Here is a 19,502-nt window from a genome sequence, read left to right as displayed (position 1 = left end):
TTGCTTACAAAAGGGACAATTCGGTACATTGGATGTTTGTCCATAATTCTCTTTCTTGATTATATTGTATAAGAGAGATAACTCCATTTCAATATGCTCAGATTACTTATTTCAAGGGCTGGTCCAGGATTTCAGGTTGGGAGAGGGTGCATTTAAAATATAAGCCGAGCGAAGCGAGGCAAGAAATGTCTTGATGGTATAATTTGTAAAACGTCCAGATTTCATGCAAAAAAAATCCAATACTAAGTGAGGGATAAACTTAAGTACCAGCTGCAGTCTATAAAATTGAGACACTGCCTATGGTTAGAAAAGATACAAAATGTAGACGATGCAATTTTTTTTTTTATATCATATATAGTCCTCTCTGTATTCAGATCAGTATTTTTTAGAAAACTGGCCGTACTTTATTTCATCTGATCTCCTACTTAAATAATCAATTCAAGTACAACTCTTGCAAAGACCGAAAGGGCAATTTTCATACATAATCTATTTAGAAAGATTTTTTTTATCTTAAAAGAGCAATTGATTGATTGATTGTTGGAGTTTAACGTCCGAGCAGCAATATTTCAGCTATGTTCAGACGATGAACATGAAATGGATGATAAATTAAATGAACATGAATGATGATGAAAAGAAACAAAGGATATGGGACACAAGGACAATAGGGTCGAAAAATTTCGGTTGCCGCTAGAAAAAGGAGGGGATGGGTAGGGTCGAGCAATTTAGCCTCCTGTGGCGGAGCGCAAAGGTTCCTACTCCGGGAGAATACCACAGCAGGGTTCTTTAACGTGCGAGGAACGTGGCATCTTTCCCAACACGGTGCACCACTATGGTTTGCGGTCAGGTTTTCCTTATTATAGCCTGACAACCCCAGCATGTAACACGCCAGGGGTACCCCATTCCACCACCTGGGACACACATAACAGTTGCTCTGTGGGACTCCCATCTCCCTTTTCTGAGCACTATTTAGTCGCCTTTTACGACAAGCTTAGCGCTGCTGCAGGTCTATTCTTCTGACACCCGGACCTGCACAGGGCTTGAAAGAGCAAAAAATCTATCTAAATATTATAGATTGTGTATGATGCCATACATATATACATATATACATATACATGTACGTGCATTTAAGTTGCAGTTTTCACGATAGTAAAATAGAATAGCATTGCAACCGATAGTCATAATTTTTCCCCGATGAAATGGATCGACATCATGGGAACCAGGATAAGAACGTGATCCTGGGATAATAAAACGACTAAAACAAGTAAATAGGGACACGCCACTAACCTAAATTACCAAAAAGAAGAAACAAATGTAAATGCGCAACCCGAACTCATCTGAAAACTGGGAGCATGGGCCAGGTGCACCGCAGGGTAAGCGTGCTCTGCTTTTCTAGAAACATCATTAACACATAAGTTATGACATGTAAACAAAGAATTCCATGCAAAAGACCATTAATGTGTATTAATGGTAGAAGCATGTTGAATTTTCTTCCATTTTCTATGTATCCAGACCCGATTTTTTTTATTCTTATCATTTTGTGTCAATCTAATTAAAACTAGATCTTGTAATTTGTCCACTACGTTCCCGCATTCTTGATCTTGTAATTTGTCCACTACGTTCCCGCATTCTTGAATGCGGGAACGTAGTGGACAAATCACAAGATCTAGTTTTAATTAGATTGCATTTTGTGTGTACCTTTTCTCTAGGTTAAATGCTTAGTACACAAAAAACATACACCTTTTTGTATAATTATATGAAGTATATAAATAAATTTAGAGACATCACGGAATAGTACATGTACCAGGTGCATGAAATACATCCCCATCAGGTGTTATAATTGGTCGCAAGATTTGTGTTAACAAATGATACTGATGCAACGTTAGATCAGACAATATTTTGGGTTTATAATAGTTGTAAGACTGGATTAGTAATTTAACGATGTGTCTCTAAATACTGCATATTTCCGAAACCGCAACGCTCTTTCTATTTTTTTTAATCCACCACGTAAACTCTGTGTTCATTGTATGCGTATGGACACTCGTCCATTAGTTTTGTATTACATAAAATATCTCATCAACACATATATATACAATATACTGGAACATGCTTATTTTAGAAACTGACATATATTTTATCCTACTTGTGAACGCATTTGACACATACATGAACTGAATTCACGCTTTTAGGTTTAAGTTGCAGTTTTTATAAAATCAGAAAGGAGGTAATAATTTATGCATGAATTCAATTTCATTCCCTATTAAAAACCCGTACAGACCACACAACCAGTCATAGATTTTCATTCGGTTGTTACACTTTTGAGATAAAAAAAAGATTATAGATCGTACATGAAATTAGAATTTGCAAGAGTTGTCGTTCTTGATTTTCTTTGATTTGTTTAGTTTTGGTGTGAGATGAATTATGTATAATTTTCTCAGATGTGATTTACAAAAATGACTTGTTTCATAAAAATATAACATCTGAAAACTAATGAAACATCGTTTGTTCGATGGGTTTTTCTACACCTTGAATAATGGAACGCCATGCAAAATTACATCTACTCAAATAATTTTACCTATCTTTCAGGGCGGATGAAAACACTTTGAAAGGGGGTGCAAGTCGAGGTTCATCAGAAAAGGGGGGTGGGAGTGCTAGGACATTATTTGCCATGAAAATGATACAATTTTCCAATAAAAAAGGAATGCCAACCCCCTGCACCCCCTCTGGATCCGCCACCGTCTTTAAATTATTGAAGATACGTTGTATTAAATTGCACTTATCTTTAATGAATTGAACCTATCTTCAAATGATTTGAACCTATAGTATCTTCAGTCATTTAAGGATAAATTATTGAACACTCCATAGTGAATCCCCTCTACCATAGGTATATGTCTCGTTCTAGTTTCATTTTCTTTACTGGAATTTCCGATGTATAACGTATTGAAAACCGAAGACCGATCTGCATTGTATTGTTTACTTCCGAATACTCGAAACGCTGTATAACAATGCAAAATCTTCCAGGTTATGTTTTTTCTTACTACATTTATCATGCAGAAATAGTTATTTGTCATTTTTATCAGTATTTTCACACAGAAAGATTTTTGCCCTTAACACTGAACTCAACGCTCTCTAGATGACAATCCCCATGCTTTTGCATGGTAAACTAGGACCCATTCTCGTGAAACCACGGGATCACATGACGAGACTTACATACTCTATTGGCAGTGTCTGAAATGTATATGAACTGGTATGTACTAAAAAGGAAACAAGGGCAGGTGAAATCGTGTGAACACGACTAAGCATAAACAAAACAGTTCCATTGACAAATGTCGAATCTTCATCGAGCTCAGAACCATTATATGCATGAGTAATATCAAACCGCCAAACAAAAAGTACATATTGTAAAATGAACTACTAGTATTGTTTTACCAGATAAAGATAATAAACGACTATAGCTATAATAAATAATAATTTAATCCTTTAAGAAATACCAAATATAGTTGTTTCGTATATGCATAAGAAAACCATGTATGAGCCATAAACAATGAACTTCGGACACACACAAAAAAACTATTATAAAAAGTGAATACTATAAAGGTTTATTTAGTATAAATTTGGCTATATCAGCAAACATCCCCGAACCCGCCAGTAATGCCGTCATGTTGGCGTACTCTGGCGGGTCCGGAAACGTAAAGTGGATAGAGTAAACATCGGTAGTCCAATTAAATGGCTGGGCTTCGTTAAAATTCCGGAACCGGGGATGAAATATCGGATGACACTTGAGATAGTAACACATTACTTGTAGCCGGGGTTCTATATGGACGGTCTCTGGGTGTCTCTCGTACATTTTGTACGGGAGTTCTATAGCGTTGTAGAAGAAATCGCGAGATTTATAGTTCAATAATGAATCTTGCCAGTATTTTATGAAATGAGCTCCTGGTTTTGACATCAAAACTCCTAAATTGATAGAATCGGGAAAACCAGGCCGAGGCATATGATCTAGATTCAAAATGGAATCAAATCCTTTTGAAATCAAATCATCAATTGGGTTAAGCCATAGAACATCCCAGTCACTATAAACCCCGCCATATTTAAGTAAAACGTCTGCTCGAATTATATCGCTTCGATGTTGAGTGTATAAAAGCTGGTGTCCATATATGTGAGTGGGCAATTCTCGGTATACAAATATCACACGTGGATCTTTCTTCAGTTCATTTAAATAGCTTCCATACAGTTGTCCATCGCCATGGATATAAACCTTATCTGGTTTCACAACTCCAAGAATACTCCTTAAACTAAGGTACATCATCAAATCCATAAGCTTTCTCCCGTACCAAACAAGGTGAAATATTTTTGGAATCTCTCCAGGTAATAAAGGGTGTGCTTGAATTGGGTCTGAACGGCCGTAGAGAACAGTTCTGGCAAGCCTGCCAAATGTTGTGTTTGGATGCATTATCTGCACTGGTTGTACTTTATTGACATGTATACAAAGTGCACTGTAAAATGATGTTGCATTGATATTATTTAGTTTATCACAGAAGTGAAGACCAGACACTGAAGTTGGGTTGATCTGTGAGAATTTATACAATTTTTTGAACGATTTCAGGCGTTCATTGCGACGTGTTGATGCCAAAAAGCTGACGTCTGATGTGTTTTTCAAGACAGCAACGCTAAATCCATTCTTACGAATAAAACGCAGAGATTTTAGCGGGAATAAATCATCTGCAAAGTATATCCCACCGTCACTATGGAGAATGTCCATAGCAACCAATATGCCACATCCCTTATCATCATTCTCATCAGAGGGCGGAAGTGTCTCCACTCTAAAGCTTGGAATGGTCTGTAGTAGCTCTGTCAGCCACGTATTGTAGTGCTCGTTCGTATCCTTGATATTATATTTGGTAAATAGTGTTATATCGTCTGGTCGGAAGAGTTTCCATGTGGCAAGAATAGAAAGATATTGTCGGAATTCTATTGTGCGGTTATAACACCACATATAGTAAACATGATTTGGAATATAGTTATTCTCCAACTCTTTAAAGCTTAGTTTTTCATAACCACTGAATAAATCGTGCTTTAAAATGGTCGCTGATTTTGTTGGTTCCTTGCGTTTTCTAATGAAAGTCTCTAGCAGATCATTCCTGGCGGTAGTTCGGCTAATTTTGTCAGAGTTTTCTTTCGAGCTTTGACAGATCTGTTGGTTTTCGTGAAAAATGAAATGATAGCCTATCAGGAGAAAAAATACCACGATAATCGACAGCCGACGCGTTCCGTTCCTCATGTCGTTTAACCATGTATAACTCGTGCCATATATAATCTGTCATAAAACCTGAAACGAATTTAAATTATTTTTACTGTTTTTGTTTCACCAATCAACAGGGTCAACATTGTTGTAAGTATATATATTAGGCTTGCGATCGATGTTTTTTTGCCTTCTTTGATAATGATTTTACGAGAAATGACGAGTTCTTTTCATATGATATAGTGCTACAATGCAATGAAGTACGTGAAATATCATAAAGAACATTTTTTTTGTCTTCTTTCATTTTTTATTAACTTTGCTGTAATAGAGAAATGACCCAGGACTTTACAAAAAGGACTTCCGGTAGAGAATTGAAGAAGAAAGGACCCAGGACTTTACAAAAAGGAGTTCCGGTAGAGAATTGAAGAAGAAAGGACCCAGGACTTTACAAAAAGGAGTTCCGGTCTAGAATTGAAGAAGAAAGGACCCAGGACTTTACAAAAAGGAGTTCCGGTAGAGAATTGAACAAGAAAGGACCCAAGACTTTACAAAAAGGACTTCCGGTAGAGAATTGAAGAAGAAAGGACCCAGGACTTTACAAAAAGGACTTCCGGTAGAGAATTGAACAAGAAAGGACCCAGGACTTTACAAAAAGGAGTTCCGGTCTAGAAATATATCAAGGGTGAGGTTCAAGGATATGATTTGCTTAATTTTGTCAAATTTTGCCAAAATTCTACAAAATTTCAAAACAAAAGGGGATTCCGACCTTCATATTTCCCTGGATCCCTCTCAGATTGCACGTACTATTATATATTATAGATAATATAATAATATCCGCTTTATTGCATAAATCATAGTCAGACACTGCGGACTCAAAATCTGAAGTTGAATTTATTTTTGGGATTTTAAATTTTTTTTTTTTTTGTAATTACATGAATAATTTTGTTGTAATAATAATACAGTTATGTGTCGTATTTTTGAAACCTTTGATTAATTCATCTGACAAATACTTGATACACAATGAAACGTGCTTTATTAACATTTCATATACATGTAAATAAATTCAATTTCATTATGGTTGCGTAAGAGCATAAATAGAAAAAGTTTGTCGTAGGACAAATTAAGCACCTTTCCACCTAAAAATCCTGCAGGGAGTGAAAAACCACATACTTTCATTTCTTCAGAGTGATTCGAAGTTTTCGTCTTAAGTCAATGGCATATATTTAGAGGTGATGACTTACTTTTTTTCAGCATATTTTACTATAATTTTCGCATATTTTTTTTTTCAAATTAATCATTTAATTACTAAAGCTTTGCATGATTCCCAGATGGCAGATAGTTAATATATGATCTATACGTCACGCGTTCAAATTACTGTACGTAAATGTAAGAAATCTGCGAACAAAAAGGAAATTTCAATATTTGTTTAAGTAATTAAATACACATCTGGTTTTTATTATGGAGAACTTAATTCTACTGACAACCTATATATGCACGCACAACAGGCAGTTACATGTAGTTACATGTAGTAGTGAGCATAGCATCCGTTTAGTTTAAAACACAACCAGATTTCATGAAAAATTCAAGCCTCAGCTCTCATTCTGAATTCACGATCAAAGATTTTCTAAAAGAATCTTACCATTTCGTTTCATTCACGCATTGTGTCCAGAGTATCCGATATAATAAGGGGGAATAATATTTGTTGTTTTTGTTTTCTCGTACTATATACCTACAGGTAGAACAAAAACACGTTTTATTTTGTATATGAGTGTGTTCTTAAATATTAAGGTCAGTTTAAAACTTAAATTTAAATAACACAATAAGATCTATGTATAACTGTTGGAAAGACTTAAGGTGTACTTTAGCTGCATGTACATTGAGCTCAAAAGGTAACATTCTCGGTTAAATTTCGGTCGATTCCGGAAGCTTATTTAAGTAAATACGGCTTACGGATTAATCCCTAATCCTAATATTGTAACTTCAATTTTAAGGCATCGCCATGCGACCGAGAAAAGACAGTGGACAAAGTTTGCCTTAATTGCCGACGGACCATGCAGCGCTCGCGCTCATAAACACAATATTTCTGCTTTCAAATTATTCATTTTTAGGTGCAAATCACGCAAGAAAAGTTGAACTATTTTTATATCAGTACATGTTTATACAAGAATCATGTAAATAAAAGGAAGTGCGACACGCCTAAATAAAATGCTTCGCAGGGCGCAGCTTAATACGACCGCACTGGTCGAACCCTTAACAGTTGAGTGAGCATGGACACACCATTCCAACTTGATATAGCTGGAATTTTGATCAGATATATTTGACACAAGATAAGAAATTGACCAGAACTGAAGCGGTCACTTTTTTGCCTTTAGTTCTGAAATGGTTGAAGTTGAAAACTCCAAAATCAATCCAAACCTCCCTTTACGGGTTTGGCAATTGCGGTACAATTTTAAAGCGATTATTCCCATTTCTCAAATTATTATTCAGGAATTAAAAAAATCTTGTTTCTGACTCCTTATTCTTACTTGGCTCAAAAAATCAATTCCAGACTACCTTTAATCGTATGGCACTTAGTAGTAAAATTTATGAGAAGTCAATGTCCGGACATAAGGAAAACACTTGTTTCAGGCCCTTTTTGGCTCCCTATTCCCCAAATATTCGTCTTAACCCCAATATTAATCCCAGCCTTCATTTGATGGTACGAAACCTTGTACAATTTAAAAGCTATCCTTTCAATAATAGTCAAGTTATTGTCTGGATATCATGAAATTGCAAATTTCTGAATCCGCTTCCAAAAATGTTCCAAGTGTTAACCCCCCATATCAATACCAGTCTGTCCATTGTGGAAAAGAGTATTGTGAATAAACATTCCTATACTTTTACTGGAGCTATAAATATAGTTAAATTATTGTTTTTGGTTTGTTTGTTTGTTTGTTTGTTGGGGTTTAACGTCCGAGCAGCAATATTTCAGCTATATCCAGACGATATTGTTTTTGGTCCATAATTCTAAATAAACCCCAAAATCGATACCAACATTTTTTTTGTGGTTTTGAACCTTGTTATAAAATCAACCTACAAACAATAAAGTGATCACACGAAAACCAAGTGTTTACCGACGACGTCGGCGCCATACCATTACGTGACGGCAATTCTTTTTTTTTTTGAGGTTGTATAAAAATCTCTCGAACAAACGCTGTCTCATATATTAGGAAAGAAAACAATATAGTCCAAATAGTTCAGAAAAAAATAGAGAAATCCTAAGTGTTTTAATATTTTAGCATTAAATGCTCCCAGTTTTTAGTGGAGTCCGAGTTGCTCATTTGCTTTTGTTATTTTGTATGTATGATTTTACTTTATGTTCTTTGTTGTGTATGTCTGTTTTCCATGTCTGGTCTTTGTCCCTGGATTACCGCTATAACCTTGGTTCCCTAGATTACTCTTTCATCAGTTATGTGACTATTTTCTCGTATGTTTTTAAGAGATTTGCATCAACAGTAGTAATGAAGTTTCAGCGACAAATTCGGACATATGAACATCTGATCTTAACCCTACTTGATGTCAAAATTTGGAAGAAAAATGATAAACGGCACAGTTCGGAAACGTGCCAATGAACTGCGAAATATAAGTTCAGACAACAGAAAATTGCTGCACCGCCATTACCACAAACGTAAAAATCTATGGATTTTATCAACACCAAATAAAATTATTTAAATTACATTAACTTACGAAATGTGTGCCCATATATCTTCCATATAATAAATCCCACAATAACTTATCAACCTAAGTAGGTGAACAACACATATTGATTGTATACATGGTATATACTACATGGATTAATTATTAATATTCTACAATAGTTTATCAACTTAAGACCATCTGCTTATCTTATACATGTATGCTAATCCAAAAATCAATTTTAATATACGAGCAAAAAATCAAATTTATTGTTTTTGGCAAAACATACTTTTCCTTCATTGAATATTCAGTTCTCCTTCTCTTCTTAAATGACTGGCTAGATGTAATCAAATGATTTTTACAATTTCAGGTGCATGGATTATCGATACCTAAACAATGAAGAAGTCTTGATCTAAACACAAATAACCTAAAACAACCTAATGATCAACTTTCAACCACCGACCTAATTTCATACATGTACATTAATACTGCTTTCCAAGATTGAAGAGCATACACGTGTTGTCTACAAACATCCTACTGATACAAATTTATCAATTATAATTTATGGGGCATACACAAGTATTACCTGGAATATATCCCATCACAAGATAATTGCCATCAAAGCGGAGAAACTAAACAGCTGTACCAGTTCATATATATCTCACTCGCACCATTCCATAATCAGGGGCGGATCCAGGATTTGAGGTTCAGGGGGGAGCGTTAATAGAATTAAATGCTGTGCAAAGCACGGCAAAAAATGTTATGGGGTCAAATTTGTGGTGAAAAAATTTTTTTTTTTATCAATTTAGGGGGAGGGGGCCTACACCCGGTACGCCAGTCCTTGGATCCACGCCTGATAATAATACCAAAACAATACATATTTTATAGTTTTAATTAAAAAGTGTATTATAATTACATTATTTTCATGATTTACAATTGAATTTGAATATAAAATTGCATAATCCGACCTCTCTCTAATACTCTGGTTCATCTAAATACCTGTCATTGAAATGCAGAAAGCACCATTGGAATGAAAAAAGCATTCATTTGAACTGTAAATCACCAACGTACCTTGGACATTGTATTAGACTGATTCTATGAAGTTTGTTTCCAATTTGTATAACTACGAAACTTTGATGAATTAATTTTGATTGAGAAGTGGCAGATCCAGAACTTAAGAAAAATGTGGTTTAAAGATATTACATGTATTTGCCAATTACTGCCAAAATTTTTTAATTTTCTAAAAAGAGGGGGTGTCCTGATAACTGGAACTTTCCACTGGATCTGCCACTGTTGACTATGTCTGATTCAAAGTTTTACTTGGAAGATTTAGCCACTTAATATTTTGGCACTCAGTAGGTTACAAAATAGGGGTAATCTGAACTTTTCTACTAAATCTGTAAACATGCAGTATCATCAACAAGTTTGAGCTTTAGACAGACATGATTTCTCTGCAAGATTTAAAATGAAACAAATATTATCTTAAGTACCTCATAAATACAAAAACCCTTTGAACTTCAACAAAATCAGTACACATAAGTTATCTGGTTCCATGGCAAGGAAGCTGACCGAGAACCAGTATTATGAGAAAGATAGAATAGAGAAATAAATACTTAAGAAATATATACTTTTCCTGGTAATAACTATTAATCAATTCTAATCATTTCAATTCAATCATTTTATGGTTCCATCAAATATATCAATAAATATTTAATATCATGGAAGCTTAACGACCAATTATCAAAACAGTATATTCTAACAAGTCCTCATCTTACCCCAGTATACATGTACAGTTGTAATAACATCAAATCATACAAAAATACAGTCTTACAAAACCACTGCAACAAATCAAAAACTCTTTCTGAAAAGTCACCACATTTTGAAAGAAAAGTTTCAATATCAACATAAATACATGTATTAAGGAAAAAGTTTAAAACCTTGAATGGCGAGAAGCATAGCTGATTTGATCTTCACATGTGCGCACGCACACACACACACACACACATACACATACATATACAAACTAATGCAAACATACAATTGACAAGCAATGGATAACAAAGTGTTTTCAATTGAAATATGCACCCAATCAAATAGGCTTTGTTTTTAATTTTTCCCCTTTATATTTGTAATAATGTAACTATGTGTATAATGAAATAAATAGCATGTATCTGAATGAAGCCAAAAAAATTACTTTATCTACTGAAGCCACCACAAAAGAGATTTCAAATTTGTTAAATCTTTTAAATTTTAAATTCAGACATAATACTATGAAGCCAATAAAACAAGAATGCTACGCGTAGGCATATGTCCCCTGCCACTGTAGAAAGAGTTGAATTACAAATGTTTGACACTTGTATAAATAGCAGATTCAAAACTTATGAGCTTTCATAAGTCCATGTGGCGATTCAAGGTCAATGTATCATAATGAATCAAATTAAGTTAGGTTAAGAATTCTTCATACAACAAAAAAAAAAATCCGCAAAAAAAGAAGGTGAAAAATGAACGAAGTCCCATAACTCCCATAAAAATTGATGAATCAAAATGGCAGTTATGTATAATGAACTACATATAGTGACAAACAATCTTACAAAATTTGGTTAAATTCCGTTCAGAGGTTTCTGAGGAGTTGCATCCACAATGTGTTCCTATTGCGAATTATGTGAAAAATGAACAAAGTCCCATAACTCACATAAAAATTGTCGAATCAAAATAGCAGTTAAGTATGGTGAACTACATATGGTGACAAACAATCCTACAGAATTTGGTCAAATTCCGTTCAGCCATTTCTGAGGAGTTGCGTCCACAAGCTTTGGACACACACCAGCATTTCTATGTCCCTGCTCCATGTTGCAACTGGGGACAAAAAGCTTAAATTGGTGAAATCAGAAGTTAACATACAGTAAGAAAGAAACAAAATGGTAAAATCCAAATTTGAAAAAAAGCAAAAAAAAAAAAAAATGTCTGCAAATTATCTCTTTTGTTTTGTCTTTAAGATCAGGTAGAGACAGCAATCCATTTTCAACATGGCATTCTCGGCAATAAATAAACAATATAAAACACCTATTATCAATGAGGACTGAGGTTGATAAAACTACTTCTTTGACCCCCATAAGAAGGAATTTTCTACCAAAACATTTTGGCAGTTTTTAAGCTACATTATATAAAGCATGCTTAAACTGGAGGGAATATCAGCCTTCAGCCTGTCCAACTATTTAAGTACAGTCTACAAAATCTGAATTACAATATGCACAATAAAGACATAATACAATGCACCAACTTTTATCTACATGCACCTCCTCCTATTTCAATGGTTCAATCAAATTTAACAATCAAAAACTCAAGCCATTTCATAATGTGTTCATGTACTATATGAAAAAAAAATGAATAAATGATGAAATATTTCATCTCATAATAACTAAAAGGAACATCTGGCTATGGAAATTACCTTTACTTAATAAGTTCTCATAACTTTCACTCAGGTATATAGACATGTCATTTTTTGAATTACCCAGTTCATATAAAATAAATGGTAAATGATAGGGCTCATTTGGTGCATACACATACAATGTCCTTTAATAAAATCATAATGAAATGGTAATCAATGATATAGAAAAGGAGCTGCTGAGAGTATGACTAAAATTAACCTAACAAAACCTACTGTGATATTCAATATAAATACTTTATCTGCTAATAATAGAGAACAGCTCTTCCTTACAATGTAAAACTCCAAGTAATCATCTATAACACACAATTGAATAAAAAATAAATTGGGATCAGTGAGTACATTTTACTTTGTCAATACTGTATAAAAAGTGGGATTCAATACAGTAAATTTTGCCAAACCTAAAACCCCTTTTGGACATAAGAATTTGATATTTGAAGGTGTTTTGTTAAGCAAGCTTCAAAATAGTTAAAAATCAATGAAAAGGAACTTGAAAAAAGTGTCCGGTTTACAAAGGTGATTGATATATTCAAGTCATACTGTATCTGTGAAAAAAATTTGTTGAAAATTGATAAAGGATTTCAATTCAAAGTGAAATAAACAATTTAACTTTATGAATATTGAGAGAAAATAAACCATATGAAATTAAGTCTCCTCTCCCTATAAAAGATACTAAGCCAAGAGTTTTTTCTTCAACAATAATTATAGATTCAACTGCATTTCAAAATATCAGTTAAAATTCTCATCCGAGTTTTGTGGCCAGTAATTCCTCGACTACATTTAACAATGTGCAAGCTTTTGATCGGTCCAACAGAAAACAAGTGGTATATCCATCAATAACAATATCGAAGGTTTTGGTCGGCCAGAATATCTGCGCCTTTGATCTGTCCAATTTTAATATAAGTCCTAGCAGTGATATTATTATTGCATGGTACCAAACACAGGGTTATGTCTACAAATACTTGGTCCATACTCGTCATAATCTGCCTTGGTATGGCACACTTTATAAAATTCCGGCTGAAATTTTAAAAAAAGGTATTAAGTAAAGTAGAAGGCCAAGTAAAAAAAGAAGTGTTTCCTAATACCCTGCCCACCCTATTTTTTAAGGCAAAAATAGTGTACCTATAAGCTTTTTTTATCATTTTTCAAAAAGCACTATTTCCAAGTTAGAATGGTTCTTGCAGACTTAAACAAATAAAAAAATATTAGAATAAAAAAAAAAAGTCTCACATGCAAACACTTTTTCTTTCAAAAATGTAATAGGAAAAACACATAAAAATATTTTGGCCTAGGAAAACTTCAACAAGAAATGTGTTTGTTTGTTTGTTGGGGTTTAACGTCCGAGCAGCAATATTTCAGCTATATTCAGAAATGTGACAAAGGGACACTAAAATATGTTTCGAACAAATATTCTCTCAGCACTACCTTATCACATTTATCAAGCTAATTTACTGTGAGTTAATCATGGTTGTTTCGGTGTAAGCTGTCCAATTTTTTTTCTGTGATTTCCGTTGAAGATGAGACCCAAATTTTCATAATGATTTGACCCACTTTACAGTCAATGAATTTTTAAATAAATCTATTAGTAATACAAATTTGATTGGTGAGGCAGAAAAGCATCATGTTTGAAGAAGACTCCAATTATGTACAAAGTAAGTTGACTGCAGGGGGAAGAACTCAATTCATCTTTTTCATTGAATAAAAAAGTCAAGTTTATTCATACCAATTTTATACCTCTATATGTGTTACTAATTTTTGAGATTCATTGATAAAACTGTTATAATGGGAGATATAAATTTGTGATACTACATTGTACTGAACAAAATAACTGTTTAAATACAGAAAATTAGTACTTGATTGATAAAAACCTATCTCAGTCAGTCACACCCTTTTTTGATTATTTTTTTTCTGTAGCCTAGGGAAGACTCAGAATGTATGGTTATAACTTACTGTAGATGCCAGCATACTACCACCAAACCATACGGCATACCTCTGCATGTGATGTGTGATAACTTGAACATCTATTGGCTTTGGCTAAAATATAAAATTATCCAACATTAATATCAAACTTTTTCTACATTAAGAGAATTTATTTTACTGATAGTAGTGATGTACTGAATTGTTCACACTGTGAAATTCAGTAATTTCACTACAAGACCTTCTCTCAGCAAAACGTCGCAACACAAATATTAATCCACTGTTCACATAAATGCAAAATTTGTGTTGAAAATAGCAACGAAATAATGGAGGAAATCTATATAATAAATAGGATAATCATTTAGTTATCGTGAATAACGTATTTTGGTGTGTATAGTGCACATTTATGTATTGTGCACAGTGCAATTTTGAAGGTCTAAACGTGTGAAAAAAACCTTTTTAGACTTAGGCTGCAGTAAAATTTTGTAAGACACAAAAAAATCAGTATTTTGTAAATTTTTTTGTGAATTGATCAGTCAATTTATTAACCTTGATGCTGTATTTCCTATGTGAAGGAAAGAAACTTTTATGCAGACTAAAACATCATGTAAATTGGATAATTTTTATTTTGAAGCATGATAAAATTGACACAAGATGTATGAAATGGCTTATAAAACAAAATCAAAAGTCGGGAAAATCAGGCATTTCCGGTTTTGGTTGTAACTCAAATTTCACAATTTTTAATTTAAAAACATACTTTTAACAAAGAAAACTGTAAGAAACAATCAAAATAAGTATCAGAATAATGATTTTCAGCTGTAAAAGCATATGATAAGGAGGGTTTGACAAAAAAGGAATTAGTTACTTTTTGGTTTTTAGTTGTTTCATTTTGATCTCCAACCATGTTTTATCAAAAGGAAATATTGTACAATCTTTGTTTAAAACATGTTATTAAGTCATTTGAACATGACTTGAAGGAAATATCACTAAAAATTTAATACTTAAAAGATGTATTTGATGATTAGATAAAATTTCTTTCAGTAACATTTCACTTCTGGTTTGTTTGTTTACATTACGCAATGTTTTTTTAATGTACTGAAATCTTAAATTTCGTGGCCAATTCTTATGTACTGATGTATAATCTGCACCCCCATGTTCTGAAAATGATTTCTATGTAAAAATGTGAGCATAATACACACCAAAATATGATAACCAAAAAATGATCATTTGTGCCATGAATGCATTAAGATTGAACTTGTGCCTGGTCCACACATACTCGTTGAATAAAGGCATTCTTTGGTACTCATGACCTCGTGATTGTGTTTTGGGATCACTCTTTCCAATTAATTATCCTATTATTACTTTAATATTTGATCTTAAATTCTCTTAATCTATTTATTTATCCTCATCCCTATGTTCTAAATTTAAGAGAACTGTTTCAATCTTTATTTGTAAGACTTGTACTTTTTTTTGCAGCAAATTTAATTATATCTTCACAATAGATTGATTGATTTTTAATTGTTCAACATTGTAAATATTTCATACATTATAAGGATGTTCAGGTTGAAACCAGAATGTAAATATTTCGTGCATATACATTATTTAAATGGGATGTTGAGGTTAAAACAAGAATGATGCACAAAACATGGCACTTTTCAAATATGCTGGCCCACAATGGTCCATAATCAGGTTTTCCCTTTAAATCGAATATAGCCTGACAACACTCAGTTTGAAATTGGCACTTTATAAGTTCTGGTAGCTGAGCATTTCATCACTGGTCAACATTTAGACAAACTGAGTTCTGCTTATTCTTAACCAACACAGGGCTCATCAATTGTTAATATTTACTGGTCAAAGTAAATTATGACATGGTAGGCTGCTCCAAAAGTACGACCATAACTGATGTAACCATGCAAAGTGACTGACTCTGTTCATATCCAAGTGTTTTGAAATTCAGTATGTTACATAACGTCTTCAACCGATTTTTGTTGCCTCAGACCATTTAGGTTGGGAATAGGCAATTTTCCCTAATTAGGTGTTAATGCTTGTATGATGTACCTTCAAATTTGTGTTTTAATGTGCTAAAATGCCTCTATTGAGATGGATAACACTCCACTCCTCAAAAGTTGCACGAAAATTTTTTAAACAAACCTTGATTCTGCCTTGACTTAATTCTTCACTAATTTTTAATCTTGCGTCGACTTGTCGCTTCACATCTCTCTGTAACTTTCTACCGAAATCTTTGAACATGGTTGATCCACCAGATAAAACAACATTCTGAATGAAAATTAAAAATACATTTAAAAATCTGAGAAGTACAGGGGTAAAAATACAAGCTGGTAGACAACATTTTTGTTTAATATTTTCGATATGTTCAACTAAATTTTACCCAAAAGTGTGGTAGCCCAGATCTAAGAAGCCATACAGTAATTTTATCCCTGAAGTAAATACATGTACATTGTAACACATCAGCAAAGCTTAAGACTTGAAAGGGTCTTTCTATTTCTGCCCATGTAGTTGATGAGTTATCTTTAGTATTCCAGACCTTATAGGTATACTTGTATTTTATGTAATTTTCTATACCGTCACGCCATACTACATTAACAAATACACAAGGTCTTTACTGTACATGAATATGCATAGTCTTCAAAGGCAATAATTTATCAAAGGATTTTGTACAGTTGATAAAATTCTTTGCAGAGTGCTGCTAAATACACATGCAGAGGTCGAATCCTGAGCAGATGGAACAAATATGGCTACATAATTCAAGCTTTATACAGCCCTGAATTTGAATATAATTAAATATTTGACACAGAATATGGTTTTAATAGAATGGAAATAGTCAAATAACTTAAATTCATGTACTTTCCTTGTTGTTCATTGAAGATCAATGGGTAGTCTTGAGCTGACAATTTTCATCCTGATGGGGAGGGGGGGTGTTGCCTTTTTGACATACTCATCATATCTTTTCTCTTTATATTATAAATGATTAAATTGGCAGACAGACAGACAATGGGATTTCTATAGATCCAAAAATTTGTTTCTGATGAGTAAGATGATTAAAAATTAGAAGCCTAACTCAAGGGAAAACAATACTTCACGGTGTCATAACCTTCTGTGGAAGTGTTTTAAGGTACAAAAACGGGAAATTGCCAATTTTTTGAATGAATGAAGTCCCATAACTATAAAATGCATAATCAAAATATATTGAAATCCAAACACACCTTACATTTATAGAAATAAACATTTCTACAAAGTTTCATGGAAATTGCTGAAAGAATTTTCAAGTTATCGTGCAAATAAGGAAAATCTCCCCTTTTCTATGAAAAAAGTTTCATAACTTGAAAATGGAAAATCAGAAATATTATAACGAGTGAAAATTGAGTTAGCATCAAAAGAAATTAACTATTGTCCAAAGTTTAATGATTTTTTTAGAGTTATAGTCGGAAAACTGCCAAGTCCAACCCCATTTTTATAAATAAGTCCAATATTTCTAAATCCTGTCATCAGAAGTTGACAAAAACAGAAAGGAAAGTAGAACATTTCACCAAAATTTCACTGACATTACTGCAATGGTTTTTGATATATATATAGAAAACTGAAAATCACCTCACATTTGAAAAAATCCTCTAAAAACAAAAAAAATCACCCCACATTTGTAAAAACAAGTCCATTCACTCAAAAACTTACAAATTCATAAAAATTGAAAAGGAGCTTATATTAACTGTCTAAAAGTTAAAACTTAATTTTTGCAAACACTTTTGAGTTATAGTGCAGGATAGAAGGATGAGGGTAAAACAATATGCCGCCCACACCAACTTTTAATTGGGTGGGGGGCAAAATAAAACACATACATGTAACTATATGGAATTACAATAGTCCTAAAGCCCAACCCCAACTTTTAATTGCTGGGGCATAATTAAGTCCTAAATGTACTACACACCTTATAAAGGCCTCTTCTGACATCTATAGGACAGTTCTGTATAACTGTATCAACTACTTCTGATATTGGAGTTATAAAGTCTGGATTTGAAAACTACAAAAAAAGTAAAATACTGAATAAAACAACAACAAAAAAACAAAACATGTATTGGAGACAAATGCGATATGTAAAATCATATTTAGAGGTAAAGACAATGGCTGATGCTGGCTATGTATCAATATTAGTTATTTCAGACTTGGCAAAATAATTTTTTCGAATATCACCATTCTAAAAATTTATGACATATTTCAAAAACATTCTACAAAGGCTTTATATATGAATAAAACCATGCTGAGAGGAAATTAAACATTGAAATCAAAATAAAAATCATAAATAGAGAAGAAAATTATCAGTTTACAGTGCTTTAAGAGTTGGCGGCCGGTACTTTTACCAGCAGAATAAAATAAAAGCAAAAAAAAAAAAATCATGAGAAAAAATCTAGTAAATAGATATCCAAGATCATTTCATCTATCAGGCTATGGGTATGTCTCCAAAATTGAGATCTTTAGTGTTTATTATTGTTTGTATTGATGTCTTCGTCAAGGTCCGCGTCGGAACCTAATCGCCAAAGCGCTTTAACCTACGACGTTTTAACGTAGTGTCCATTTATAGAAAACATGTGGTGACTTAACAATGTCAAACAAAATGCTGTTCCTATTTGGAATTGCCCCATCTCCGTCATTTTTCCTGATATTTGTTGTGATTTGTGCAGACGAGTGTAGAAATTTTTAGTGTTGACAACGAGTCAACACGTGAAACAAACTTTTACAGAATGTGATTTAAGGGACGACCATTCGATTTGGCGGGGAGGGGGAGTTTTGGTAAAAATATTCTAGCAATCCTAAGTTTGAAAAGAACATGTCTGGCCTTTGCTCAAAAGAATATAAAAAAATATTGGATCCAAGATTCAACACTGCTATAGATAATAATGAAAATAAATATATTGCAATGTTAAAAAATTCTGTCCATCTAAAAGTCAACCAGACTAAAACTGCCAGCCTTGTTCTTTTTCAGAAGCAAAGAATTTCTTACCAGACTATGATTTTTAGACCAAAATTTCACACTTAGACACTTGCAATTGCTCTTCATGTCACAGTAATATTAGGCAATAAACAATAACAAAGTTTTATTATGAAAATAAATCAGCACTAGGAACCACCACACGTTATGGAATTTCATTAAATGTATGTTTAGTTTTGTTCCTATGCTTTGATTTACAAGTGTTAGTGTTCAAATTTTGTAAC

The 19,502-nt window shown here is 33.2% G+C and overlaps 2 protein-coding genes across 4 annotated transcripts in view; both read right to left on the bottom strand.

The window, feature by feature from the left end:
• Positions 1-3,453: 3,453 nt before the first annotated feature.
• On the bottom strand, positions 3,454-9,663 carry LOC148600189 (uncharacterized). Of its 2 annotated transcripts, none has more exons than XM_088559355.1 (2): positions 8,966-9,663; positions 3,454-5,326 (listed from the first exon to the last, which is right to left on the bottom strand). In XM_088559355.1, exon 2 carries the CDS (start codon positions 5,276-5,278, stop codon positions 3,587-3,589), a length of 1,692 nt encoding a protein of 563 aa, XP_088415481.1. In that variant the 5' UTR covers positions 5,279-5,326; positions 8,966-9,663; the 3' UTR covers positions 3,454-3,586. The 2 variants fall into 2 exon arrangements, with proteins under 2 accessions (XP_088415481.1, XP_088415480.1); XM_088559354.1 differs by lacking the exon at positions 8,966-9,663 and adding an exon at positions 6,879-8,873.
• Positions 9,664-9,790: 127 nt separating this feature from the next.
• LOC148600188 (actin-related protein 3) overlaps positions 9,791-19,502 on the bottom strand; it is a 21,874-nt gene continuing 12,162 nt past the window's right edge. For both annotated transcript variants that reach the window (XM_088559357.1, XM_088559356.1), the window contains exons 8-11: positions 18,220-18,312; positions 16,428-16,553; positions 14,310-14,393; positions 9,791-13,376 (exon numbers count right to left, since the gene is read on the bottom strand). In XM_088559357.1, the coding sequence (XP_088415483.1) occupies positions 13,281-13,376; positions 14,310-14,393; positions 16,428-16,553; positions 18,220-18,312 (399 nt within the window). In that variant the 3' untranslated portion in view covers positions 9,791-13,280. The remainder of the gene's footprint in view (positions 13,377-14,309; positions 14,394-16,427; positions 16,554-18,219; positions 18,313-19,502) is intronic.

Source organism: Perna viridis, chromosome 13 (assembly GCF_037379345.1).
Source record: "Perna viridis isolate PV_CMFRI_1.1 ecotype Kerala chromosome 13, ASM3737934v1, whole genome shotgun sequence".
NCBI classification, from domain to species: domain Eukaryota; kingdom Metazoa; phylum Mollusca; class Bivalvia; order Mytilida; family Mytilidae; genus Perna; species Perna viridis.
The sequence above is the reverse complement of the archived record's forward strand: the minus strand, read 5'-3'. Positions and strand labels throughout refer to the sequence as shown.